This window comes from Rhizomucor pusillus (genome assembly GCF_041956525.1).
Source record: "Rhizomucor pusillus strain CBS 183.67 unplaced genomic scaffold VTP01scaffold_2, whole genome shotgun sequence".
Lineage (NCBI taxonomy): Eukaryota > Fungi > Mucoromycota > Mucoromycetes > Mucorales > Lichtheimiaceae > Rhizomucor > Rhizomucor pusillus.
Genome location: NW_027192144.1, coordinates 210,047 through 236,537, shown reverse-complemented (window position 1 = coordinate 236,537; position 26,491 = coordinate 210,047). Strand labels below are relative to the sequence as shown.

General features: G+C 46.1%; 9 protein-coding genes across 9 annotated transcripts; 2 read left to right on the top strand and 7 right to left on the bottom strand.

Annotated features, from left to right (window-relative positions):
- Positions 1 to 10: 10 nt before the first annotated feature.
- VTP01DRAFT_4145 (uncharacterized protein) lies at positions 11 to 364 on the top strand (the record flags this gene model as incomplete). Its single annotated transcript, XM_069382795.1, has 1 exon — positions 11 to 364. One exon carries the CDS (start codon positions 11 to 13, stop codon positions 362 to 364), a length of 354 nt encoding a protein of 117 aa, XP_069243560.1.
- Positions 365 to 626: 262 nt separating this feature from the next.
- VTP01DRAFT_4144 (uncharacterized protein) lies at positions 627 to 7,909 on the bottom strand (the record flags this gene model as incomplete). Its single annotated transcript, XM_069382794.1, has 24 exons — positions 627 to 655; positions 725 to 789; positions 854 to 986; positions 1,044 to 1,198; positions 1,257 to 1,354; positions 1,409 to 1,621; positions 1,679 to 1,757; positions 1,859 to 2,101; positions 2,163 to 2,342; positions 2,400 to 2,664; positions 2,730 to 4,326; positions 4,390 to 4,655; positions 4,724 to 4,841; positions 4,903 to 4,992; positions 5,059 to 5,139; positions 5,192 to 5,445; positions 5,511 to 5,713; positions 5,789 to 5,975; positions 6,039 to 6,120; positions 6,189 to 6,337; positions 6,397 to 6,452; positions 6,519 to 6,860; positions 6,916 to 7,068; positions 7,131 to 7,909. 24 exons carry the CDS (start codon positions 7,907 to 7,909, stop codon positions 627 to 629), a joined length of 5,817 nt encoding a protein of 1,938 aa, XP_069243559.1.
- Positions 7,910 to 8,261: 352 nt separating this feature from the next.
- Positions 8,262 to 11,664, bottom strand: VTP01DRAFT_4143 (uncharacterized protein; the record flags this gene model as incomplete). Its single annotated transcript, XM_069382793.1, has 3 exons — positions 8,262 to 11,096; positions 11,169 to 11,310; positions 11,372 to 11,664. 3 exons carry the CDS (start codon positions 11,662 to 11,664, stop codon positions 8,262 to 8,264), a joined length of 3,270 nt encoding a protein of 1,089 aa, XP_069243558.1.
- Positions 11,665 to 13,000: 1,336 nt separating this feature from the next.
- VTP01DRAFT_4142 (uncharacterized protein) lies at positions 13,001 to 14,239 on the bottom strand (the record flags this gene model as incomplete). The annotated part of the gene is made up of 5 exons (XM_069382792.1): positions 13,001 to 13,126; positions 13,211 to 13,508; positions 13,585 to 13,717; positions 13,827 to 14,094; positions 14,162 to 14,239. 5 exons carry the CDS (start codon positions 14,237 to 14,239, stop codon positions 13,001 to 13,003), a joined length of 903 nt encoding a protein of 300 aa, XP_069243557.1.
- Positions 14,240 to 14,595: 356 nt separating this feature from the next.
- Positions 14,596 to 16,280, bottom strand: VTP01DRAFT_4141 (uncharacterized protein; the record flags this gene model as incomplete). The annotated part of the gene is made up of 5 exons (XM_069382791.1): positions 14,596 to 14,820; positions 14,881 to 15,351; positions 15,412 to 15,660; positions 15,729 to 15,929; positions 15,990 to 16,280. The coding sequence occupies 5 exons, from the start codon at positions 16,278 to 16,280 to the stop codon at positions 14,596 to 14,598; spliced, it is 1,437 nt and encodes a 478-aa protein (XP_069243556.1).
- Positions 16,281 to 16,358: 78 nt separating this feature from the next.
- Positions 16,359 to 17,030, bottom strand: VTP01DRAFT_4140 (uncharacterized protein; the record flags this gene model as incomplete). The annotated part of the gene is made up of 3 exons (XM_069382790.1): positions 16,359 to 16,526; positions 16,591 to 16,867; positions 16,939 to 17,030. The coding sequence occupies 3 exons, from the start codon at positions 17,028 to 17,030 to the stop codon at positions 16,359 to 16,361; spliced, it is 537 nt and encodes a 178-aa protein (XP_069243555.1).
- A 1,011-nt stretch (positions 17,031 to 18,041) lies between these two features.
- VTP01DRAFT_4139 (uncharacterized protein) lies at positions 18,042 to 20,463 on the top strand (the record flags this gene model as incomplete). Its single annotated transcript, XM_069382788.1, has 6 exons — positions 18,042 to 18,174; positions 18,230 to 19,099; positions 19,159 to 19,754; positions 19,824 to 20,012; positions 20,076 to 20,168; positions 20,236 to 20,463. The coding sequence occupies 6 exons, from the start codon at positions 18,042 to 18,044 to the stop codon at positions 20,461 to 20,463; spliced, it is 2,109 nt and encodes a 702-aa protein (XP_069243554.1).
- Positions 20,464 to 20,621: 158 nt separating this feature from the next.
- Positions 20,622 to 22,765, bottom strand: VTP01DRAFT_4138 (uncharacterized protein; the record flags this gene model as incomplete). Its single annotated transcript, XM_069382787.1, has 2 exons — positions 20,622 to 20,799; positions 20,856 to 22,765. 2 exons carry the CDS (start codon positions 22,763 to 22,765, stop codon positions 20,622 to 20,624), a joined length of 2,088 nt encoding a protein of 695 aa, XP_069243553.1.
- A 544-nt stretch (positions 22,766 to 23,309) lies between these two features.
- On the bottom strand, positions 23,310 to 25,955 carry VTP01DRAFT_4137 (uncharacterized protein; the record flags this gene model as incomplete). The annotated part of the gene is made up of 2 exons (XM_069382786.1): positions 23,310 to 25,484; positions 25,545 to 25,955. The coding sequence occupies 2 exons, from the start codon at positions 25,953 to 25,955 to the stop codon at positions 23,310 to 23,312; spliced, it is 2,586 nt and encodes an 861-aa protein (XP_069243552.1).
- Positions 25,956 to 26,491: the final 536 nt, after the last annotated feature.

Below are 26,491 nucleotides of genomic sequence, written 5' to 3'. Positions count from 1 at the left end.
TGCTTTGCAGATGGTGCAACATGAAGAGAACCGCAGACAGCAGCAAGAGCGAGAAGGGACATTGATAGTACAAGAAGAAGGAGAAGGAGAGCGACCCGCTACCAGTGAAGAGCATCAAGCACTCATGGAGGCTATCCAGCACGAAATCATGCAAGAACTGCAGATGGAACTTTTGCGAGAGCACCTGCAGCTCCAACAGGTGCGGCGACCCTCACCCCCACCACCACCGCCAATGCAAACGAGACAAAGAAGACAGAGAAGAGGCGGCGGCGGAACTCGACGGCGGACTGGCGGCGTTGGCAGCCGAGAAGGAGACACGATGTCGCACAATGATCATACCCCTCACCTTGAAGATGACGAATAACAACGTCGCCTCCCTTCCTGATCGAATAGATTCAAAATATAATAGTATTATGCAAAGCTGTACCAGAAATATCTCTCAAATGACGAATATACATTGTGATTTGCGACAAATAACCTGCATTAATATGCCGGCATTCAAGCGACGAGAGAGGAGATATTCCTTTTTAATGCGTATGATCGATGATTTCTTGAAGGATATATTTACAAAAGACGTCTGTATGCTTGGAAAATTTGCTTGGAAGAGAAGAAATGCATGGTATAAATTAAAGGCGACCTTCTTTCTGCAACATGTCTGAATAGGAAAGTCATCTGTTTTAGCAGAACTGTTGTACATTTGTAAACGAAAATAGCTGTCCTGTACCTTGCCAAAGCTTTGTATCTACCGTCGTGTCCTCGATCGGACTAATGTCTGGTGAGGTTGGACTCCTAGCAATACATTCGTCAAGCAAAAGTAATACAAATCATCCACGATATTCTTGAAAGAACTTACATGCTATCCCGGTCCTCAGTGAAGAAACCATGTTCACCAGCCAGTGGTGTCACAGGAGTTGCCGGAGCAGAGTACAGTTCCATCAAGTTGAAAGGTCGTGAAAGGCGTTTCTGATCGACGACGATTGAAGGTACTGAAGCTTGGGTTAGGAACAGCACTCCCTCGAGCTACGACACTATTTGTCTCTTACCGTTGGGTATGGATTTGCGCAGTCGTTTGTTTTCAAGATGGCGCAAGAAAGCCTTCCGCAAAGCAATCGTTTCGATCATGCCTTTTACGCGATCAATTTTTATCAACGTCTGGACTGTTTCTTCCCTCTTACGGGTACTAAACAGTTCCTCCAATCTTTACAGAGAAAATGAGTGTTAGCAAGAATTTGTAACGTTTAAATAAAATAACTTACAAGAGGGCATTCTCTGGTATAATAAGTTTTCGTCTTGCGATTAATAAAAGCATTTGGTTGAATGATACACCTTTGGGACCTTCTATCAAGGCTGCCTCCTATATCGTGTGTTCAACATTGCTGCAATTACTGCTACGTGATGGATTTCTTACCCAAAAAAGCATGTTCAAGTCCACTTTGCGCTGGTGTATCGTTGCTTTATCGAGAGCGGCCAATCTCCGATTGAGAATATTGATATCAATCCTCACTTGGTATGGATCGTCCATGACTGTCGGACCATTCACGTTAAGCGCGCATTGAGAAGTTAGCTCTTTGTAAGAGAATTCTGGATCGTACAGCCTAGTTCTGAAGACACCACCGAGACGCTTGCGGAAGAGGATAAGTGCACAGAGTTTACCATTTGATCAGTTTAGAACGCTTACCCTCCAGAATGCAATGTAATCTTTGGGCTCTATGTACCCTGTTCTATCTCTGTCTATGTCAGCCCATACTTTCTTGAACGTAAATGATGGTTGGTTAAGGATTGTAGTAATCTAATCGTGATCATGCTATAGACATGATTCATGTGGATGGATATGAGTATATGCACAAAAAAAGGATATTTTCTGATCTCGTCGCGGTTGACTAGAGAAAAGTTGGAAGCGATTTGATACACGTAGGAGAAATTGTCGGATACCACGGCAACAAAAATCGCAACGAAAATGTACATGGAGATAATGTTGAACGATATGAACAAAAAGTAAGCCCAGCTGGTGGATCCACAATCAGAAAAGAGATAATCGTCCGCTTGAACACAGTTGGGATACTCGACTGCAAAGTCGTGCATCACAGTGTTCCATCCCTCTCTAACAAACATGCTCAGTATGGTTCATCTCGCTCGCTAGTTAGAAGATGCGCTGTACGTACCCGCTAGAGTATCGCACAAGGGATATCATTGTGTTGGCATAGTTCCTGAAATTGACATATTCAGTTGACGATTGCGTACCGTACTTTGTGAGGCCGAAAATCTCCATAAACATGATTGCGTATGTAGTCATGACGACAAACCAAACGGCAAAAACGTTAAGGATTTGATACGCAGAAGCACTGATGGTAGATTGTTTTAGCAAAGAAAGGATCTTTGAATGGCTTCACGTGACTTACGCGATAATTGTAAAAAGCTGATTCAAACTATCACTTCGCTGTACAAGCTTGAAGCAAATAGCCGTCATGAATAGTTTCTGAGCTTCAACGCTCATTTTTTGCACGTCGGTACCAAGAGCAGCTATAACTGTAATGGTGCTACCGGAAACTGCCACCAGGTCAAACAGATTCCAAAGGTTCCGTCGGAAAGATGCCCAACCGAGACCGAGTAGCTTGACAGTGATTTCTGTCCAGTATATAGCCAAAAATCCTAGGTAAGTGTACGCTGACAGAAAGTTAACGTATTGTTAGACTCGAGCTTCATCTGAGTAAATATTGGGGAAAACTTACTGCGTGCGATGGTGACAGTAGTAGTATCGAGATCGGACTCGGTACACAGGAACAAGATATTGAGAACGATGACCACTATCATAAACTTGTAGAAGCGGCCACGTTTTTCCACAACGAGATCGAAACATTTCTTGCGTATACCGCTGGATGGGACTTTCTTTGGTCGCTTTGCTGGACGCATCCGACTGAGCAGCTTCTTGAGATCCATCCATCGTCGTTGCTCGGCAGTCAAGTAAGCCGTTCCGTTGCGTCGTGAAAAGTTTTCGAGGACGACTCCCAAGAACAACGCAATTACAAGAATAGAGCCAATTAGGTTGTATACCATGAAGAATACACCTGCTAGCTGACTGGCGTCTTGCTTAGGAGCTTGGTCTTTGCCGACGATGGACATACTTGCAGCTTGGACATCAGTCCAGCCTTCGCCGCTTGTGATTTCCACCAGTAGCAAAAGCCCTTTAGCAAAGGAATCAAAGCTGTACACGTACGGATTGTCCCAGATTCGCGGCTGATATATTTCTGTATCGTCAGGCATAGGCGCATCAGTGCCCAGCATCGCTTCGTTGACACACAAAGACTTGTTAGTGATATCAGAAGAGTCGTCGTTGCAGCTATAAAAGAGGCCTTGGAAAACATTTTGGCCGTAAAGCGCGAACGGTATAATAATGCAGATACAAAGGCACGCTGCATCGGCAATGTAGGGTAGACCTTTCACCATGATAGCTGTAAACATTTCACGTGCAGGTCTCAATAAATTGATCAGTCGCAGAGCTCTGAGGGCCTTGAAAGCTCTAAATGCGCGTTCGAGTCCGGTGGAGGATGCAAAGCTGTTAAAGTTTGACAGATATAATGTAACAAGTACAAATAGATCGAGAATGTTCCAGCCGTTGAGCATGTACGCGTTGGGTGCTAGCAAGAAGCCATCTGCGATGATTTTGATGACAAATTCGATTGAAAATATAATAGTAAACGCCCAGTCGAGATGTTCGAATATCATTAGATGCGCTGGATCGTTTCTATGCTCGAATTGATAGACTGGAGAGTTGTAAATAGTCAGAATGACTGTCACGACAATCGAGCAGCTGATAAAACCGTAAAATATCCAGCTCGCTACGAGTGATGGTTGAGCACCAAAGAACCGCTCGCCTCGACTTGGTGGGACCAACAGCTGGCACCAGCGACGGATTCTGTTATTCACTGAAAATATATAAAGCGACTTATCATACGTTGGATGTGCTGCAATGAATTCTTGACGCAAAGCCTTCCTTTCTTCAAGGTTGTGAAGTGTCGCTTCGTCCATTCCCATGTGGGAACCTGAATGCATAGGATCAGCTGATGAAGAATGCAATAATATTTGCTGCAAAGATTGTTGTTCCCGTGCGCCCAGACGGTTGCCTTTGTCGAAAAACGTTTGAAATTGTTCCAATGGATTTTTGCTGTCTAGCGTCATGCTCTTCCGTGTGCCAGTAATGGGAAGCGGTTGTACGCTAGGCGTCGCCTTCCTCAGTAGAGCCTGAATCTTTGCTTTCCAGCCGCTCTGTGTTTGCAAATGCTGATGTCGTGCGATATCGCCGAGCAATGCTTTCCGCTCGTCATCCACCTGGGATGGACGCGTATGAAACATATATTCATTCGAATTGACAAAAGCACGCAGTTCACTTACCTCTTTCGTGGTAGTATCATCGACCATAAAGTCGCGGACTACGTCCTTTTTGGCTTGCCACACAAGGTTTGCAGGTATATTGACATTGAGACCTTTTGGATGAGGGCGGAAATAACGATAAATGTTCCATCGGCTAATAACCGGGTCTTCCTCCATGTCATGTTCCGTTCTTTTGACGTATTCTTCGAGCTGGCGTTTCTTTTTTTCTTCTTCAACAATTTCAAAGTTTTCCATAAGCACAGCAATAAACATGTTAACAAGCACGACTGCAAGGTGGAAAGAACTAGTTACACATACAATGGATATCTGTGTAAATTTTCTCTCTGTTACTTACAGTTCGAAAACAGGAACCAGAAAACCAGAAACAATGCATTGATTGCAACTGTTTTGGAAGGTACTCCTGCCTCCATAATGTCATACAGGACATCCGTCCAGTTTTCACCAGAAAATAACTATCAAGCGAGTTTTTCAGGTAAATAATATTGGCCTTAAGGTTAAGAGGGATGGACTTACCTGGTAGAGAGCTGCAAACGAGTTGTATATGGAGAAAAAGCGCATCTCATCCTCACTGTCGTTCAATAAGCCCTCAAAAAGCTGGTAAGACTGTGTATATCCGAAAAGGTAAATTAAACAGGCATAAAACGCATATGATTACCCTACACTGCTTACCATTATGGCAACAAGTAATGTAGCCAGTATGATAAAGAACATCAGATTAATAAGTCCCCAGACACTACCTAGCACGCGAGCCTATATCCGAACGTTAAAGTGACGCACGTATGTTTTCTGTTGCAAGACTTACGCTAAGAGTCCTCACTCGGGGGATGACAACAATGATCCGGTAGATACGCAGGACTTGGAAGACAGTAAGCCATGCATAGACGGCACGGTGATCGTGTATAGGAGGAATACGTATGGTACAAGTGACGACGGCAATAAACGTATCAGCTCGGTTTGACCTTTTCCCAAAGAACTTGCGCCATTGAGGCCACTCTGCCAGAAATCTCAGTATAATCTCGACAAGAAATGCGATAGAAAAATAAAGCTCGGCCGTGTCTATTAATGAATGTGAAAAGGGAACTTAGTTCACAATACACTGGAAACAGTCTGTCAATATGTACCAATTGCATTAAGCTGTTGAGGCGTCATATCGTTGTTTTTGAGGCCCATGACGATAAGATCGGCGGCAACTGCGATCACCCACAATGGGCGAGTGATACGGACTATATCGCGGAATAACGTTGATCGCCATCTATTGGTCTGAGCGAGTCTCTTGTGTCGAAATGCCCATCCTTCTCCTTCGTCGGCTAACACAGGCTTTGCCCTAATTTGTGTTTATAACAAAAAAAGGTGTAGTTGTTTAGACACCATTGTCATCTAGTTTAATGTGCATTGTTACCTTGAAGACATGAAAGCTGAGTGTTGCGCCGAATCTTCACGAACCTTTGCAAACATTTCGTTGATGACAGCCACGAATAAGTTAATGAGCCAAAAGTTCAAGACGATGACGATGACGATAAAGTATAAGGATGCAATCACGTATTCAGCATCCATCATATTGTACATCAAATCCGTCCATGATTGGTCTATCAAAATGCGGAAGTTAAGATATGCTCTGTATCTACTATTGCTTCCAAATATACACTTACTGCCAGCGATAATGACAACAATTAGCATAGAAGCAAAGATATTGTCAAAGCTTATTGTGTTTCCGTAAGGATTCTCCACTTCCTAAAGAGCAGCCGTATACGACTGCGTCAGTAACTCGTGACCAGGCAAATACAAACGTTGTATCTTACCTGGCACACTAAACCTTCAGGGCAAATAAACCCCTTGGCCCATGGCCCAGACTCGCCATCTTTGGATAAAAATGGCTGCACAACGCCGTTTTCCATGTATCCACCGCAATATTGTTGCATAATCTGTGTGTCCGTAGAATTATTTGGGTCTACACACGGTACGCATTAGGCCAACAATAAACAGGGGTCGACAGAATCTATTGCTTACTAGTCCACACGCATCGACGCAGAAAAGAGCCTTGAAAAGACTGTACGCCAACGATGCTATCAATTTGAAGATGAGTTTAAAATTCACTGCGTTGCTGTTTTCCTAATCCGCGGGATACTTGCGCAAATATGACAAAGAAGAATAACACAAACGATGAAACGGTGAGCACTAGCGGCCCTGCTTTCCTCAAACTTTGTAGTATAACACGGTTGCCGTCGGTGATGTTTAGCAACCGAACGAGGATCAATGCAGACAGGCACTTGAATACCAATATCCGTATAGTATCTCCGATAATTTCTACGCCGTTGCAGAGCAGTGCAAGATCGATCCAGTACGAACACACGGAGATAAAGTCGATGCGGTTCCAGCTATGGCGCATGAATGCGAGGGGTGGTGGTGGATCAGTCGGGTCCTTGGGAGTGAATAGAAATCCATAGACAATGATTCGGCAGATGACGCTTAGGCTGCAAGGCGATACCTCAGCAAAGAGTGGAATTCATAGTCATTGACCCAACTTACGTATAAAATATATATATTGCCAGCAATACAAACTGATCCCACGTCTGACCCCACTCCTGCGGCGGCTCGGGAGTGCTTGTTGTTCCCCATCCTACTGCTAACAGCACTGCTGCGTGCAAAGCAATCACCAACATCATGATCGTTTCAGTCCAGCTACATCATACAATTTGTTACCATCGACTTGTTCTCGGTCCTCTTTCGATCATGTCTCTCACCTCCATAAGATGATGCTTGCAAGTGCTTTCCGTAATTTGTTGTGGGGCCCAAATACGCCGCAGCTCTTGCCTGCAAGGTGTAAGCCCGGCTGTCTTTCAGATGCGACCTGCGGATCTGGGGTTGTGTTCTCTGCAGCATCATTCGAAGAAGATTGCTTGGGTGTCAGAGGTATTGCTTCCTCAGGACCCGCATCCTCCGTCACGCTGGGGATTGCTGGAAAAGGTGGTTGTGTATCTATAATGGGCACTCTGTCGTTCTGTACGTTAACGACTCGACGTGACACTTTGCGTATGACTGTAGCAACGCGATTGATCGACTGCCGGTTCTGAGCCTTATCTGTGGTAACACGCGCAGGTTCTGGAGCTGGCGGCATAGTGGTATTATTATTATTACCGCCATTATTGTTGTCATAATCGCTATCATTGTCGCCCGCCATGTGAGCAGTAAGCCGTGCTGTATCCGAGTACTCGACCGCATTTTCCTGCACGTCATATGTCGTAAACTGAGACGGAAAAACCGAGGATGCTAGCGAGTTTGCCCGTCGTTTGCTTGGTCTCGGTGTCGCTTCCTCCTGGAAAGCTGCTTCGAGCTCGTCAATCTGCACGGGTGGCGTAACATATGTCGTCCGAGTTCGTCTAACTCTGCTAGCTGTCGAAGGAGATCTCGCCGGGAACGTCAGGAATCCAGTCGAGGTGTCAGCGGATCCGACATTCCTGTAAGGATTATTGGACGATAACCGTGCCACGTTGCCAAAGGTTTCGTCGTCATCGGAATCCATTACTGCTCAAAACCGGTACATGAGGCGCTGGACAAGTTGCTCGACAGACTCAGGGACGGATGTGCAGATCAGAAACACAGCAGCCGCCTGCGCTACCCAAAATGGTAAAGACTTGGCATTTATCATTTTGGAAACCATCTTCGGATCGTTGACAACAGTCAGCCACTTTGTAGTAGTAACAAGATCAACTGTATTCTTCATATGCGCTCAAGGTATAGAAAACAGTAACACGGCTAAATCACCAGAATTTCTGATCTATTGGAAAAATAAATGAAGTATTTATTTCAGTCTGATGGATATAAAGGGTGATGAAGACAAGAATACTGGATGATAAGATAATGTGGCACGATATTTATATATTCTCGTATGCACCGTATTGCCCAAAGAACCCTCTGCAGAGGTGTCGGATAGCATTCTCATACATGTTGGGAGAATGGTCCATAAACATGGAGCGAGCAAACACGATTTCCGAGAAGCGCGCCGCAACGTCGTCGCACCGGCTTAGCTTGACCATGTGGGCACGCTTATGCTGAGACTTGGATGTGGCTGATGATTGTCCCTGCAGGACCGTATCGGTGCGCTGGACTAGCTGTGGTGTAGACTCGATCAAATACACTATGCTTGGCGGGTAAAGTTTGTCTGCCCGCATATCGGCTCGCATCGTCTTGATAAGTGCCCAAAACCACTGATCGTCTGCATCCGTATCATCCTGCTCCTTCTCGGCTTGCTTGTCATTCTTTCGATGGTAGCGCCCAACAATGCGCTTCAGAATATCGTCTGCAACGTCGCTGTCGTTGTATAAGCTTACAGCAACATTTTTGAAATCTTTGAGCAAACCAAGACTAAGACACGGAACAATGTCGTAGCCGTGGACTATGCTTGTGACAAGACCACGGCCGCAATATTCACTCAGTTCCAGGCACATAACGCAGGGTGGTCCATATGTGTAGCAATGGATCGGGCGTCCGGGCGGTAGGCCCGAGTCTCGAGAAGTAACAAACGGTACAGGGTCGCGTGTCAGCGCAGCCATCAGGACAGGGTCGTTCACCTGTGCAATGCTGTCGCGCTCCTCGCTCCACAGTAGACTCAACAGGCTAGCGACTCCAGCACCGAGAGAATGTCCGCATAAAACGAGGCCATAGCTGGGGTGCTCCTCCAGACCTTGGACGATTGCTTGGTACACACGCCCTTTCTGTCGCGACAGTAGCTGCGCAGCTTCCAACATGCCGGCGTGGGCTGTGTACTTTCGTCCGGCAATCTCAACTTGAGCATAGTCGCACGTTAAATCGGTCAAAACATCGCTTAATCCAAGCGTTCCTCTGCAAGTAAGCACCACAGCTTGTGCTGTGTGATCCACAGTCACATAATGTACAAGTGCATGCAATTGCGGATGCTGCACTGAAGTCAACGGAGATCTGTCGGTGTAGCTCGATAGCAGAATATCATCCACAGATACGCCTGTGTGGTGTGCGAAAGCATGATGATTTGGATGGTGAGAGTTGGGCAGCACAGAAGGGATATCTCCGATCCCAAGGATGCGCATAAACGACTCGCCATAGGCAGCGCTGGCATACCGCATAAAGTGGGCTATATTGTTAATAATGTGGCGGCGAGGGAAGTTTCGTGGATTGGGTTCCCTCTCAAGTGGAGAACGCGCTTTGCGTTTCTTTCGCGTGTTCGGTAGGGATGGTGATCGAACCAAACTTTTGCTGTGTCGCTCAATCTTTGTTGGACGAGATGACGGTGCCGTGTTTGAAGGCGATGCCTGTGGTCGTTGGGTATACGTAGTTGTAGTCAAAGTGCGTGAGATGCTCGATACGCTGGTAATCGAGTTTGAGCGGTTGCGAAAATTTGAAGATGATGAGGAAGGTGAAGCTGGATGTTGCAAGTAAATCGAAGGAACAGGTGGTGTCGGTGGAGAAGCAGATGATTTCTTTCTACTTGACTCGATGCCTTTTTGGAAAATATTGCTAACGCTCTTTTTTCGAGCACCTTTAAGTTTCAAGCGACTCCAAGAAGATTTGCGTTTGACAGCACGTTCTGGAAAAGCTTTGGTGGCTGCTTGCGGCGATGGAAGTGATGGAGGCGTGGAGGAGACTCGGGCTGCAGGGATTGATGAAGTCGGTGTTGTCGTCAAGGATGATGATGATGCTGATGGTTGCGGTGGTGGGCCTGGGGGGAGCGGCTTTGCTTCTCTGCCGATTTCAGCAGAGGTTGATCTCAGAGTGGTGGATGTGCTCGTCACCATAGTAATAGGTTCCGCATTCTCATCGTCGTCTTCTTCTCCCGAGCTCAAGTCTAAAGTTTCCATACTTCCATGATGTGCGGATCTACCAATCACGTCGCGCTCATATTTGACTTGACGTTCGACTTTCTTGCGAGACAGTTTCTTGGATACCGCCGATAGCATAATCTTGATTCCCTTTGTGGGTGTTTTGAAAGGCGCGAAAGAACGTCTGTCCTGGGAGCTGTATTTTTGACTGTCGGGATCTTCGTCTTGTTGATCCATAGTGTGTTTGATCCAGGCACCGGGTAAGGTTTTCTCAGAATCCTGCTGCTCATCAATTATGGCCATGAAAGATTCAGCGTCATCTTCATCGGAGCGCACTATGATGTATTTCGCTTTTGGCTGGTGATGTTCATCCTTTGTTGGATCAATCGGGCGAATACGCGTGGTGCGGATTGTTGTGCGTCGCGTGGACGTGGTAATTTCATACATTGGATATCGGAATGCTGGATCCTGAAACGATTGCGTTGCCAACGACAGCGCGCTGCCGTTGAGATCCTGATACTCTTCTCCTTTTGTAGATTGCCGGCCATCAGCGCCTAGTATTTCTTCAAGCTCATGGATCACGTCGGGCGCGTGCTCGTCGCCATCCTCGCTGTGCTGATGGTATTGAATCAAGGATTGTTCGTTTTTTTCCTCTTCCACCACAAGACCCTTCCACATGACCGTCGTTTTTATATACTCCATGGTGCGTTTATGTGTCACGTTCTGAAGCACAGCAAATGCCGTCATGGCTCGTGTGAGTCCGCTCAGGATCGCGATCTTGCCACTCTGTGCAAGCTCGAATTCAGGGTCGTTGATCAACTCATTGTGCACGAGTGTGATGATGGAGGCGATCGCGCGAGATGTTTCGTTTGATCCGAATATGCCATCAATTATTTGAACTGATTCGTCTGCTGCCTAATTCAGAGCAAGCGTCAGGACCAGACGGGCTGTGAAAAGCGCATGAGTGCAGGAGGAACCCATACTTGCCTTAATACCGGTTTGGATTGTCTGGGAGGTGAAGTGTAATCCTGATAAAGCAAAGAGTTCCGCCAAGGTAAACGTGTGATGAACCACGTAAATGCCCAAGTTTGTATATTTGTCAAGAATTTGCAAGAATGCTCCCTTTGATCTATATGCATATGTCAGTCGATATGCATCATCTTCAGATGGGACTCGTAAGTTTTACGTACTTTTCCGGCACATCAATTTGCTCTTCTCCGTAGGTGAGTGCATGGAGGCTTTTAGCAGTGGATATCGCATTGATGAGTGCTTGTCTCGAGAGCCCAAACCCAAAAATGGTGCTGTATTTTGCAGTTTCAAAAAGGATTTCTATGAACAGCGATGAACAACGGAGCGATAGTCTCGCTGCTAACGAGACAGCTGTGATAAAATTGGCAATGTTGGTTGGCAGCAGAGTCGCCGAGGCTGCCGCGTAAATCGCACTGCTGTATGGGACAACATCCGTAGTTGTAGAAGCAGGCATAACTTAGAATATATAGTGGAGGGGAAGCCAAAGAAAGAAGGAGAGAAAGGAGAAAGCGAGTGATACAGGCAAGTTCGTTCCAAGGTCATTAAAGATGATACGCTACTCCATATTTGTTTGTCAGCCGTGGCACAAAGGGACCAGCGCAAATGACGAATCCGGATATCGTGGGGATGACAAGTGTTTCGCATTGAATACGAATAGCATATGAGATTGGATGCTCTTAGAATTTGATAGAAACAGCCTAGTTGAGTGCGAAGAGTATATGACTATTATATTATTCCATTATTGTTATCACGTAACAGATTTCGAAACTTTTCCTGCTTCACGCAGATTGCATTTTCATATGCGACAGACATGCACCAAAGCAGTACCTGTGATGCCTTTCTTATTGAGTCTAGAAATAGCTTGCAGCATAAGTACATATTGATAACAGCATATAAAAAGCATTGTTACATCGAAGACTCTGGGGGTTCGGCGGTCTGTTTGTAGATTTTGCAAGAGGTACTTGCTTACGATTGAAAGTAGCATCATTCGTTCATAGCTAGGAGAATATCACAGCTTGTATCTGGACTGGTATACATAGATAATATATTGTAGCGAAAGAACTTGCTTCTGTATCAAATATTTGTGCATAAATCGCCACGACATCAATAGAGAACTCTTGGACATTCAGGTCTGGGTCCTCCAACCATGAGAAAAAGAAACATATTCGAAATTCGTTTGCGGTAGGCTACTGCTTTTATGGTAGCAGTTTGTGGATGATTGATAGCAGTCTTTACATTCAATCCAATCATGTCAATTCGATAACGTCTGTGTGTAGCAAGGAGGCACTGACTGGCTGTCCTCCAAAGTTTCGTAAAATCCAGACCACAATGAATTGACGCACGTGATAATGAATCTGCCAGAGTGCTGCGCACAGCGAAACAAACTCAAGCAATGAAGACTGAATATAGCATTCGCGGCGCATGCTGTTTGCACTCTTCGGTGTGAAGGAGTTATTCATTCCAACATTCAGACAAGCTCTAAAGTACTGTGTTTGCATGAAATTTTTATAAAACATGTACATATGACTTGCGACTCGTTCCTCTAACGTACAAACTAACAACCGACGAAGATCGTGTCATCTGCCGGAGCCTATGTCTGAGATCGAGATAGTGCATCAATAATGCTGTTTGTTTCAGTTTATTCATGCCCTTTGTATAACTCATCGTCATCAGAAGCAAATACGATATATTACTGAAGAAAAACGGAAAAAATTTACAATTGCTTGTGCATGAATACATATTATGTTGAATGCGAATTATTTTGTCTTTTTCTTCGTATGATTGAATGATTAGACATTTTGTGTGGCGGAGAGTGGCGTAAGGTGATACGGTGCGTCGGTCGCGGTAGTGAACAGCGGCAAAAGTGTCGGCGATGATGTGTACTCTAGTGTAATGTCCCTTTTGCAAACTGGGCACTGTAGCAACGAATCGATGCCGTTTAATACAATAAATAAATAAATAAGTAAATAAAATGCAAGCATCGAAGGTTTTTCCCTTACAAACTTCTTTTGCGTTGTCAGCCAGGCATCGACGCAGGTCGTGTGAAAAGTGTGTTGGCAGGGTAGCACCCTGAGTTCGTCGTCAGGCATGTATTCTTCGAGGCATATGACGCATTCTTCGCCTGCCGCTTGATCTTTCTCGCCCTGGAAGCGTCGGACCGTGAGTTTTGAAACAAGATGTGCAGGAGCCAAGTCCTGAATCCTTTTTTGTCGCTGCCGTATTCGGAATGACAGATACAGAAACAGTACCACGAGGCTCGGCGAAGCCAGCACAAGCACCGCCAAATGCAACAATGGCCTAAAATAAATCGCGTTTTTTTGCTCGCATCTTGAACTTTATGTTTGCCACATGATTACGGCCTTGCAACACATACCACGATAACCAGTCATCCATCTCCAAAAGCAGTACCATCGTAGGTGTGTCCACGAACGTCGAAAGATAACGTAAAGCTTGGTATTCGCGCTGAGCCAGGAATACGCTTGGAATCAGAATATCTGAAGTGTCACCTGTTCACCCGGTGCAGAATATACAGCAATTAGTCAGGAAAAACGCCATCAAATTTTGTATGTCATGCGGATAACAGGACGTGCTCAGCTTCCGCCAAACTTTTCTTACCTGGGGCATACATGGTCACCCAGCCCGAGTGCTCTGGGTCGCCAATGGCTACGGCTATGGCACCGCTCAATTGCATGTTTCTGACCTTGTCTGCAAACAAGCATCCGCCTCGTCGTATCAGCGCGATCCAATCCTCGGTAGGCGCTTTAACAACTTTGCAACCGGTCGGATCCCCGGCTGGTTCCATCAAGTATCCAATCTTGCCGTGGTTGCCTGACAATGGTGGCCCGAATGCTGCAAGTCTATCGGGAAAAGTTTCATTGGAAGTCTGCATGATACATGTGTGTAAGCAAATGCTTGTGGAATAGACCTGTCATTCATAATAAATGTATTACCAAGACCACAATGGCAGCTGCAGCCTGTGGCGGGGTTAAGAGCAGCAAGAGACTCGTGAAATACAGTAGCCTCGTCATGGTAGCCGCCAGCAGCTACGAGATAACAGAGAAAGGGGAAAAGAGAAGAGAGATGAAAACAGCAAGAAGAAAAGGCAATAAATGAAAAAAAAATGTCAAGAAAGGAAAATATAGCAACGAAAAGATGACACACCACACAAACATTCACTGAAACCGGGGGAATGTATTGACCCGTGTGCATCCCCGCAGGCGTTTGCACCCCTCCCCCAAACTTGCATCGCTTCTTGAGTTTTTTTACTTGTTTAGATCAGCCCAGGCATACATATCAGGAATAAGGAGACCATCAGACAACAGGCGAACGGACCAGCCAACAATTTTGCCGAGTCGGTCAAAATAATGAATCAATCTCTTTCTTTTTATGATCGCTTTTTAAGTAAGCAGTAGTCGCCCCATGCAAGGCCTCTGGAGCCTGGGACGAAGAAGGCTCGTGATAGCTGATTAGAATTCTCTGCATCTAAAAACGGTTCGCATGCAACAATTTCCCAATTCTTTGTATCCTTAATATATCCCGGTTCATGCGGCGATTGCGGCCGGAGCGGATAGTCGGCATCTACAAGGTAATCACACTTGTCGATATCAACCTGTAAACTCCCAGCTTTAGTCTCGTATGTACGTTACGTTTTGCTCCGAAAGCAACTTACGTAACCAAGAGGATCCGCCTTGTTGTAGCTATTGAAACCGATCTGGGCGTTGCGAGCACCTTCAAACTTCAATTGACGAGTGCGATATGCGTATTCCTGTCCTTTCTCTTCGTATTTCTTTGTTACAATATCTTCCGGAGTAAAAGGTTTTGGCAGCATGCCCTTGAAATCGCTTTCAATGAATTGCAAGCGAGCATCTCCAGGAAGGAAGTAGCTACCAGGGTACCGGAACCACTCCTTGCCAACGCAAACGTTGATTTCCGGCAGGGATGCGTCGTAAGGGTAGTTTTCTTGCAGATAGTTCAGATTGACGATCTGGTCTGGAGCACGCTCCTGCCATAGTCTGCCGTAGATGGTGATAGGGGCACGGTATCGTGTTGTCACAGCAACGATGCGCGATACAGAAATAAGTCCAAAGACGGCAAGTATCGCAAAGGAGATGTAACGAATAATGCTCGCTCGCACGATGACCTGCCGAAAATTGACCCAATCAGCAAATAGTTTATATTCCTCGATGTGATCTATACTTACGCTGGCGCCTAGCGACCTGGCAACGCGGCTAGTCCATCCTCGAATCAAAAAGATAGAAATTGCAGCATTGAGTGCGATGAATGGGTAAGCAACATACAAGAAGCGCTCTTCTTTGTGAGGCTGCAAGGTAAATATGCCAAACCAGATGTAAAATGGAATCAGCTTTAAGCCAAGAAGAATGTAAGGCCAGGCTGCGTCCCATTTGCTCGATCCAGGCACGCGTTCCCGATCAACGTACGAGGCGACGAGCTACATGCAGAAAATTTTGCATTTATACACATGGAAATACGTTTGGCTGTGTCCAGGATAGCACATACCACAAGCGGAGCTGAGCCCAGCGCGAACAAAAATAGAATGTTAAAGTTTAAGAATCCGTTCACAATGTAATAGTACCAAGGCTCAGTGCCAAAGATATCCGGTCCTTGTCCTTCACCTCCAAACACATTGTACAGTACAATGTTGAGTGGCACAAACAAGGGGCGGCGATAGAAGAACCAATCGATCAACACGATGGGTATCTAGCCATTCAGGGTCAGTTTTTGCAGTTCCTCATTTCCTAATTTCTCTCCTTCTCTTACCGAGATAACAGCACCAGAAAATGCAACAGCCTTGGCAAGTCGCATGAGACGCTGTACGCGCCAGTTGGCTGGTCGTACAAACTGCACGGCATGACCTTGTGCACTCATAACAGTTTCCCTTCCATACACCAACAGTTCCTCAATAAGAAAAGGAATGCCAATCGCACCGCTGAAAGGCCATCCGAGCAGCGATCCGAGTCCAAGCCAGAAAACAGCATAATTAGTACGCTTGTCGTTCATGTGAGTCGGAGGACGAAGGATGTATGAGTAAGCCATGAATGTACACCACATGGCAAAAGTCGACGGTAAGAACGCTGTTTGATATTTATCCATGTTAGAATAAATTCATAACCAGTAATGCAATCGAGATCACTTGCCTGTAGCCGCGTTGAACATGCCAGCGCTGAAAAATAAGGCAACGAAAACATAGCGTCCAACATGAGGATTGATTTCCTCTGTTATTGTTCGATAGAAGCGAGCTTCAACGAATGATGAGATAGCAGCAAATGCAATGCGAAGCAAGTAGAAAACTTGGAGCTAGAAGATGGGATGCACGTGCATTAGTCGCCAGCATCTCTACCTTTCTAATCATCGTATCTACCTTGTTGGTCGCCATGATGCTTGAAAACCACGCAGCAATGGTGTGTACAAGAATGTATGCCCAACTTCGAATACCAAACTCTGGAGAATATTCCCAAGTTTGCAATCCATATCCATGTTGTAGGTAATGCATAGGTTCCCAGTAATTAAATACTTCGTCGCAATCCTGAATAACACCATACAAGGCCGAGATACAGCGAACCATGAAAAATATGCGGAACGCCGACGAAAGGCTAAAGGTGAAGGTGCCCGCTTCTGTTAACAGATCGCGGGTGGCTCTACAAAGTTTGAGGCAAAAAGTTCCAGCGAAAACAAATGCATATAGATCTCGGGACGGATGCTTAATTACTTTGCCGATGAAGAAGGCACGCTCTGGTTCGCCTCGCATTTCTTGCTGGCTTTCTTGCTTGACCGCGAGCGTAGCTCTTGGGTGGCCGGCATACTTGAAGACGTAAAGTAGACGCGCGATCAAAAGGAAAAAGATATCCCGTCTGTCCCGGTCAACCACGTTTTTTCAAAGCGGAGCAAGAACGGCTTGCCCCCAGCTTGAATGCCGATCCCGTCAATTTTTGCGCGAGTGCTCCCCTCTGCTGGTGCCACCAACTGCTTCTGACGCCAACACCTGGAAATTTCCCTCTTGCATGGCAGCGTTCGGCACGTCACGGCAAATTCAAAGAAATGCTTGTTAAAGATATTCAATCTTTTAAGCAATGTCTATCACTATGTATCCATTAAACTAAAGTCTAGTAGACAATAATTAACGTATTCATTTGAAATGAGAGACCTGATACTTGTATAAAATGCCTTCCCCACGATACAATAAGCTTATTCTTATTTGGTTGCTAACAAGGGCAGATTTGTAGTTTGGATAGTTCTGAATGAGGCGGCCGGCGCAATAGCAGACGAAGTTCACAAACTCTATATACCACGTGCATTTAGGGCCGATTAGAATGTATGCGTCTATGCTAATTAGGTAGTAGAAAAGGCAACCTCCAGAAACCGGTGTTAGGTTATATTCCTCTCTCAGGGATTACAACCACTTTGCCGCAACGCGATCGATGCTTAGATGGCATAAGATGCTGTTATTCTTATGAAATAAAGCTAGCTAGGCACAAAGCGCTGGGATGCCACTATGCCGCGCTGAATCTGAATTGCCACGTGTCGTTTTATACTTTGTGGAGATGCTTCGTCTCCATCTTGCATTGCTACTCTGATGCCTTGACGGTGCTGACTCTTCACAAGTCATGTACCTTGGAAAATTGGAAAAGATCCATCTGATTCGTTTTGTGTTTGCTCAATGTTGACGTCTGTAGCTTTTTTCGATTCAAGCACAGATTGCCTGAATCAGAAATTCGAATTTCGCAGCGAGTTCTCCTGACACTGCTCCACCGTTCCCTGCCTATTTCTTTCTCTCCCTCTCTCTCTTTCTCACTTTATCCTCTCTTGCTCCCCATGACCTCCATTTACTTTGAGGACACTGAGAGCACAGGGGATCCCTCCGCAAACAAGTTCTGGTGTCGTCCTTCCGATAGCAGATCGTCTTCGTTCGACGACAACAATGTATTCATTGCGTTTGAAAGCGAAGGTACGACGTCGTCGTAACTCACTGAGGAATGTCGAAATTCTTAAACTTGTGCTAGTTGGTTCCATGTCCCAAAAGAGGGGATATGACGGAGGTCTGCTGCTAGGACAGCAGCAGTCAACTTCTGCGTCCAAACGAAGGCAGACGAAAATGCTTCTAGTTGCTCTCATTGAAACATTTTGTCGATTGTACGGCGACTCGCCACCAGACGCCAACCACAAGATATTCTTTTTGATCTGTCAGGCATTGCGCTCACTTGGAATTATCGACTCCGAGTTTGTCGACGAAATGGCAAGCGTGCGTTCAACGTTTCAGAGTGCATTTCAGCGTTTATTCTACACAGCAGTCCAGACAGTACGCGATCAAAACCTATTCCTCAGCCAAAAGAGACTGATCACATCGGCTGTGGGACTAGATGAAACAGCACCTCCATCTTCATCAACTTCGGTCGTGCCATCCGAATCAACAATGTCATCGTCACAAATATCATCCGAGCAGCTATTGTTCAATTTGTCGGTGCAAAACTCACGATATATGAACGATTTTATTGAAGTACACATGCTCGGCAAAGGAGGATTCGCCAGCGTCTGGAGAGCACGCAATAAATTGGACGGTATCGACTATGCTGTTAAGAAAGTACGATTGGGGCGAGATCTCGATACTGGAAAGCAAATGCCGTATGAAAAGATATTCCGAGAAATCAAGCATCTTGCAAGACTAGAGCATCACAATGTCGTCCGCTACTATTCTTCATGGTTGGAATATGCCACCGCAGCACAGAGTCATGGTGACTCAAAGTATACTGTTGATGAAACTACAGATCTACCCACGGTCATCGATGACGGCGACGAGTCTCTGGAACATTCGTCAAGCTTTCGATCTCAGGAGGGTGAATGGGTCCTCTATATCCAGATGCAGCTATGTCCAGGTACGTAACTCAAAACTTTAAGTATATTATTATATGCGTAGTAACCGATCGATCTCAAGCAACTCTGTACGACTATATCAAGTATCGTAACCAACGATGTCGAGACGGCCACAATGCTGTAGATCCAAAACGCAATATAGAAATATTTACCCAGATACTGGAAGGAGCTGCCTATATCCATCAACAAGGACTGATTCACCGCGATCTAAAGCCGACAAATATCTTCCTCAGTATGCCGACCAGCGAACACCAGCGTCGATCGAGTGCAGGCTCAGTTGCCCGACGACGCAGCAGATCAAGCAGCGTTTCTGTATCGTCTTTTGCATCATTTAAATGCAAACGAGGCCATCATGATATGTCGTTAGAATCGGTCACGAGTTCGAATGGCATTTGCGATTGTATGTGGGAAGAGCCCTGGATACCGAAAATCGGGGATTTTGGTCTCGCTGCAGCTCTAGCTATGGAGAATGATCCAAGTAATCTCCTGCTACATACTTCGTTACCGACATTGCCTGCACCTTCAACACAGTCCTCTGACGAAAGCGGTGTAAGCTTTTTGACTGCTACCAGTCCACGATCGTCTCCCCCATCTTCGAGAAGAAGCGATCGTCCTTCCTACCAGCGAACAAGGACAAGCGGTGTAGGCACCCGGACAGTAAGTATCAGCGACAAATTATTATGTACACTGTTTCCAAACGATTGTTAACAAATCGTTACGTTGCAGTATGCATCGCCTGAGCAAATGGCTAGAACACCCAATGCATACGATGAAAAGTCTGATATATATTCACTGGGTATTATATTCTTTGAACTCTACAAGCCATTTTCTACCGGCATGGAGCGTGCAGAGGAGCTCGAGGCATTAAAACAAGGGGTGTTCCCTGACGGCTTTGTTGAGCAATACCCCAAGGAGGTGGGATGATCATTTACATGTGTATTTGCGCACTGATTAGTAACCTGGTGACCAACAATCTAGTCTGCGCTTATACTGTGGATGATGGACAGAAATCCTGAGCATCGGCCGAGTGCTGCCGAGCTTCTGGAATTTGAGCTTTTTGCAGAAACCAAGGTATGATCAAAGCATGCATATTGAGTGTATTCTCCTAATTCCGGTATTAACATTCATGCCATCATAGGATGATACGTTTGCATCATTGCAGTCTGAGCTGCAAGCAAAGTCACTTGCTCTTGATAACAAGACGCTGGAAGTTGCTGCATTGCGGCAGCGCATGGAACAGCTGGAGCGCGAAAAGCAGCGAGAACTGGAAGCTATGCAGCGACGCTTGCAAGAAATGCAGCGGCAGCTCGAACAAGCTCACATTTCTCAATCGTCGTCGTCTTGTGCGACTGGCAATTTGTCGTAAACGTTCCATATCCACATATTATCTCCTCATATCAACAACCCATCTCCATTGTAAATATATGTTTTTCTGGTTTATATAAAGACTTTTGCATTCCTTGATTTGATACGTAAGTATTCGTTTTGTGTTGGATGATGAGAAAATCTGGAATGAAAACAATTTTATTGGGATGGTACTTGTTCTTCACGCATGAGGGGTACACGGAGGTAGAAATTGACTAGCAAGGCAGTGACAAGGCAAATGCAGAGAACGGTAGGGCCGTACAAATCATCGTATCGTAAAATATAGCGGCCTGTCCGCATTTGCCAAGCTCGAAGTTGGTATCTAAACAATGCATAGCTGGAAAAGGAGGCTTTTTAGTATCTGGCGTCGCTGACAAATATCTCGAAACTTACAAGCACAAAACAGACGACATAATGATGAAAACGGCGCCTATTATCCGAGAGATATGGTCGCCAGTGTTGAGCAGGTTGAGAGCAACGGTGAGTAACAGAGCACAGAACTGGAGCCAGGATATAAAAGTACGTTCGTTTGCAAAGAATGTTTTGGGCTCGGTCTTCTTCAACGGTACCATGCGCTGTGCCGGCCGTCTAGTAGCTTGCTCTTCATCCTGTTGCTTTTGCTTATTTCGAAACAATAGATGGCGTTTTGAAATGTCAAGCATATTTGCAGGATAAAACCGACTGAGCAAATCCCCGTTGCCGCTTGCAAATGACTTTTCTTTCTTTGCAGGTTTTTTCTCTTCGCTGCTGTCGAGTGTGATCGATACGTGCTGCTCTGATGGAGGAGGAGGCAAAAGCGAGCGGCGGTGGTGTCCATTGACGAGTGGCTGGAAGCTGAGAGACCGTGATAATCCGACACCCAGAGATGGGGACCGGCGGATGTCCTTGTCGAGTTCCTCGAGCCACCATGGCATCACCGGCACTCGGTCTGCATAAAGCTGTGATGCACCATGCAGATATTTTGAGAATCGAGGCACTTCATATACAAGATGACTGTTGAGTAGTTGATGCAGCCATTCAGGCACTTGTTGGCCTAGATGGCTCTGGATCTTGGTTTCTAAGACTGCGTATGGAAATCGATGGATATCACGCTCGTCGACGTTCCTGAACGGATAATCGATTCCTACATCCGTGCGACGCCAGCTAGGTCCCGCCCTCTGCTTGCCATCCAATGAATCCTCGCGCAGAAAAGTCATATTACAGTCAAGCGAGATACGCAGCCGTTGGTCACCCGGAATTTGGAACGCTGTGCGGTTGTAAAACACACGACACATGGGCGCCAAGTTTCTGTTCTGGATAGAGTGCTGCACTCCGCGTGCGACAAATTGTTGCTGGTCGATGGTCGACTCATCGGCTTTGCGGTCCCGGAGGTCGCGTCCAAGGTCCTCTGGAGTGTATCGACCTTTGCAAAAATCGTTAACTGAATGCTCCTTAAGCCTGAACCGATCTTTAACCGAGTGCCCGTTCAGCCAGGGTGCATGGTGTGTCTTGCGCTCGACGTATACATTCTTATTGTCAGTCCCGTACCATCTGAAACGGATGGCTTCTGCTCCTTCGCTACGCTCAAGTCGTTCGCTGTATAGATCAAACGATGGATTATCAAAGTAGACCGACGAAATGGCAGCATCTTCTGCCTGGTACTGTTTAGCTTTGTTGTACACATGCACTGGTAAATGGAAAAGGATTATGGATTTGACTTCGGTAATATTATCCGGATGCACCCAGTATTTCGCTGTTGCTCGCTCGAATGCCGTCTGCTCGTTGATCTCTTCTTCATTCTCGGTGCTGATCTTAGTGCGGGGTCGTCCCTGCAGCCGGCAAATATCATTTGCATCCGAGATGCATACAACGAGCTCGTCAAGTTTCTGCTGGAGCTTGTAAAGCGGCCATTTCGATAGCATTTGGACGTAGGCCGTCTTCAGGTCTCGGTGCGTGTAGCGATCATGCTTCTTGACCAATTTTTCGAAACCTTGGACGTTCAAGTGGTAGAATCGGGATACATCATTGACACAAAACAGAATATCGGTCAAGATATCGGCTGCTGCTTCGAAAGACAATGTATTTTTGATGGTTTCTTGACATTGTTCCAAGCGCTGTCGTTGCTCGGTGATCTTGTCGTCTACAAACTTGTAAACTTTCTCCAATTCTCGTTCGAATATCGCTGTAAATTCCTTCTCATCTCGATCACGCCAGCCATGATCCAATTGTTGATGCTTAAGTTGCAACTTGAGATCTGCATACTGGAGATAGGCGTGCCGCCACGGTTCGTGGATCTTGGCATCTAGCTCTGCGCCAAATTTCATCGCCTGCAAGGGAGTATTAAAAATTATATAAAATAGAGAAGGGGGAATTAATGATTAGATCGATGCTGAAAATGGAGAAGAGGAAAAAAACTTTGGCGCTCCATTTGGCCCTTTTCATACCTGCCTGCCCTTGGACAACGAGCGGTAACAGAAAAGAAGAAAAGGAATCGGAAGGAAAAGCGGCCGCTCTATGAAAAGTCATGTGTTTCTCTTATTTTCAATTCAACTAGATGTATGAGACAAGCAAAGAAGTATTGTTTTCTAATCAGTACCGTCCGATCGACTTTAAAGAAGTTTCTACATGACGAACGATGAGTTCAGTACATGGACACGTTTGGGAAAAAATAGAATGACAGAAAAAGACATGTGTATTTTTTATATATGTGAGTTTGAAAAGCCTTTTCTACGAAATCCTCTAGGATATTCTTGTAAAAAGAAGCATATGACAGGAAATAAAGAAGTTTGTGAAAAAACAATAGCTCGTATAATTACAAGAAGTGCGTATGTATATATTGTGTATGGGATTGTGTGTGTATGTTCGATTTCATTGGCGTCCGTGGGCAAAATTTTCCGAGTCCTGTATAGACCGCATCATCTCATCGAGCTGCTCCTCCACTGATATCTTCTTGCTTTCTCGCTGGTCGTTTTCGGCTGCATCTGCAATCATTTGTAATAAACTAGGTAATGTTTGTTGTGGTGCATAGTAAACGTCCGTGGTGGACAAGTCCTTGCGAGAAGTGATAGTCGAGATGTGCCGGGCTCTTCGAGGATCCATGGATAATGATGACGAATTCTGTTGCTGCTGCTGCTGTTGCTTTTTTTGTTGCTGGATCTGGCTATCGATCTGACGTCTTGGGGATCTTCGGGGGATCGGAGGAGGCGACGGTAATGGCTCGATATCTTCTTCCTCTACATACTGGAATGCCGATGTCTTTTTGTCCTGTATGTAGAAACTCTTGCGATTGCCTTCCTTCTTCACTATACCCCACTCTATAGTACCGTCTTCCATTTCTCGGACCTCGAGACCCTCCAGATCTGGGATCGAAGATCTGTAATAATCATACAGACTATCGTCGTCATAGTAGTGGTCGGCAGATGGCGTGGATGATGATGAGGATACCTGTACTTCATCCGGCTTTTTGGATGCAGCATTCTTTTCTTTCTCCTTACTTTGCAGATCCCGGATCCTTTGCAGCGATTCTGCCGGCAACGGCGGTGCTGCCTCAAATTTGCCTTGCTGCTGCTGCGATATAGTTTTCATAAAGTTGATTGAATCCGGTGGAACGTAGATGATAGTTCGGCGCACAACTCGGGATTTCGTGCGCTGTTTTCTAGATGCTGCACCTGTTTCCTCTTGCTCGTCTTGCATATTTACTGTTTTTGTTCGCCGAGGTTTTGTCGCTCTGGCCAGCAGATGCGAAATTAAATTTCCACCGGCAGTGCTCGATTCCATGTTTTCGTCCTTTTCTGTTCCTTTGTTGCTGTTGTTGTTGCTTTTAGCACCATTTTCCAATTTTGTCTGATCTTGGTCTTGACACTGATGCTGCTCGCTTTTCTGTTGCTGCTTGCTGGCATGCTTCATGACAGCCATGGCTGCGGGAGATAATTTGTTGCCGCCTCCTTCTTCTTGATCACGCTTCTGTTGTCGCTGCTGTTGTTGCTGACTGTGCCTGTAATGTCCAGCATTGCTCAGGTTGCGCACGAGTCCGCGAAGTGACGTTTGTGATCTGCTAGCTTGTCTAAGACTGCCAAATAAACCGATTCCTCGGCTTCGACTCGAAGTCGGCTTGGGCGACCGCTGCTCGTTTCGAGGTGTCGATGTTGATGGAGAGACGTCGTTTTCTGCGATGGTTTCCATTGGCATCCCTGTCGATCGTTTCATATGCTGCTGGACCTCTTCCTCGTTGACATCTTCCACGAGTGTCTTCTCTTGCGCTATCAGCCGGATATCATCCATGGACATCGATTTACGTACTTGCTTTCTTCTTTCTGTCTCTTGGGTTGAGGTCCGGGAGGAGCTGGCAGATGGCCGACTGAAAGGCGGCCAATGCGGTGCGTTAGGTGCCTTTGCGGATGAAACGCTAACTGAATTTGTAGCGTTCTTCCTGGTTCCTGGATGCAGGTCCGTCGAATTGGAACGAGTTAACTTTTGCAGCAAAAGGGATGGCTTCTTATCTAGTGGCCGTGGAGGGACGCTACTTGATTGCGAAGTGGCTGGCAACGGCGATGAAGGTAATGCTGGAGGCGTTTCTGTAGCAGTTGGTTTCGGCATCATCGTTGTCATTTTGTCCTTTTCTGCATTGACATCAACGTCAGCTGCTCCTTTCTTGTTGTTATTTTCGGCCATCATCGTTTTTCGCTTTTCGACAAGTCGCATCAGTTCACGCTCGTCATCTTCCGTCAGCTCAATGTTATTCTGACGCAATTGCATGACAGACAGCCGATTTTCGTGCAAATGGCGCGCAAATGCAGCTAAATCGAGTTTGCTCACGTGCTTGCCCTTTTTATGGCTTTTGTCGTTCGACGGCGAATTTTCGCTCTGCTCTTCTTCAGGGGCAGACATTCCCGCTGCAAAATCCTTGAAAAAGGCATCGCTGAAACTTTGCTTACGCTCCTTGCTGTTATTATCATTGTCATCGCCAGTAGGTGGAGGAGTTCTGCTCCGGGGGATGATAGGCGGCGGTACCGGCTCTTCTTCTGACTCGTCAGCTTTTTCTTGCTGCAATAGATACAGTTATAAGTTGAATATTCGGAAGGTCAATCAAAGGTGGTACGTTACCTTTGTACTTTCGGGCAGTTGCCAAGGCAATTCTTCTGGTGCCTGGTGACTACCGCTACTGTCGCTGCTTCGCAAGTGCGCTGACGACGACGACGCAGGTGAAAGCGGCGGTGGCTGAACAGGTGGAGGAGAGGGTGCTCTTGCTGTGTCCTCTGCTGCTGTGTCCGGTAGCGATGGCAGCGGCAATGCCGAGTACCGATCAGCGTCCGCGATCTCGGGCGGTTGCAGCGGAGGCTGCTGATGCTGTTGCTGCTGCTTTTCTTCGAGCCGCGTGAATATCAGTGAAGCACGGAAGTCGCGAGCCGTTGCAGGTATCTCGTCCAGCGGTTGATACCCAGCGGCCTCGTCTTTTGGTGGCGGCTGAGGCGGTTCTTCTCGCTGCTCTTTCTTCTTCCGTTTGTACTTGAACATGAGCTCTTGACGGAAGGAAACGAAAAGTAAAAAATAAAAAAGATCACCGTTCTCGAACTAGAAAACTCGAGTTTAATTTGACGAGGTTACACGAATCTTTATGGCTCGTGTTGCATACTAGCCAAATTCCTCGTGAAGTAGGAAAAATCCTTCTGCAGAAAGTAAGCACGCGATCGGGGAACTTGCCCTTGATAGTCTAGTGCGCGGAAACGCGCCAGTAACTGTTTCAAAGCACATCTCGACACGTGCGCCTAGGGGTCCATCGGTTTCTAATCTTTTGCGGAGGAATAACAGGCGGATAAAGGAGATTTTCAGGGCAGCCTTTCGTGCATCCCGACAAAAAGGCTAAACTAATACAAATGAAAGGAATAGGGAAGTCACGCAGGTTTGAATATGCCAAGTCAATCACCTTAATTCATGTGTAATCTAGTAATCTATATTTTGTCCTTGTAACGTCGCGTTACTATTGTCCTGGTTCTACAAAGAGACGTGTACTATGCCCCTAAAGGCAACCATTGTGTCTTACCGCTAATCAT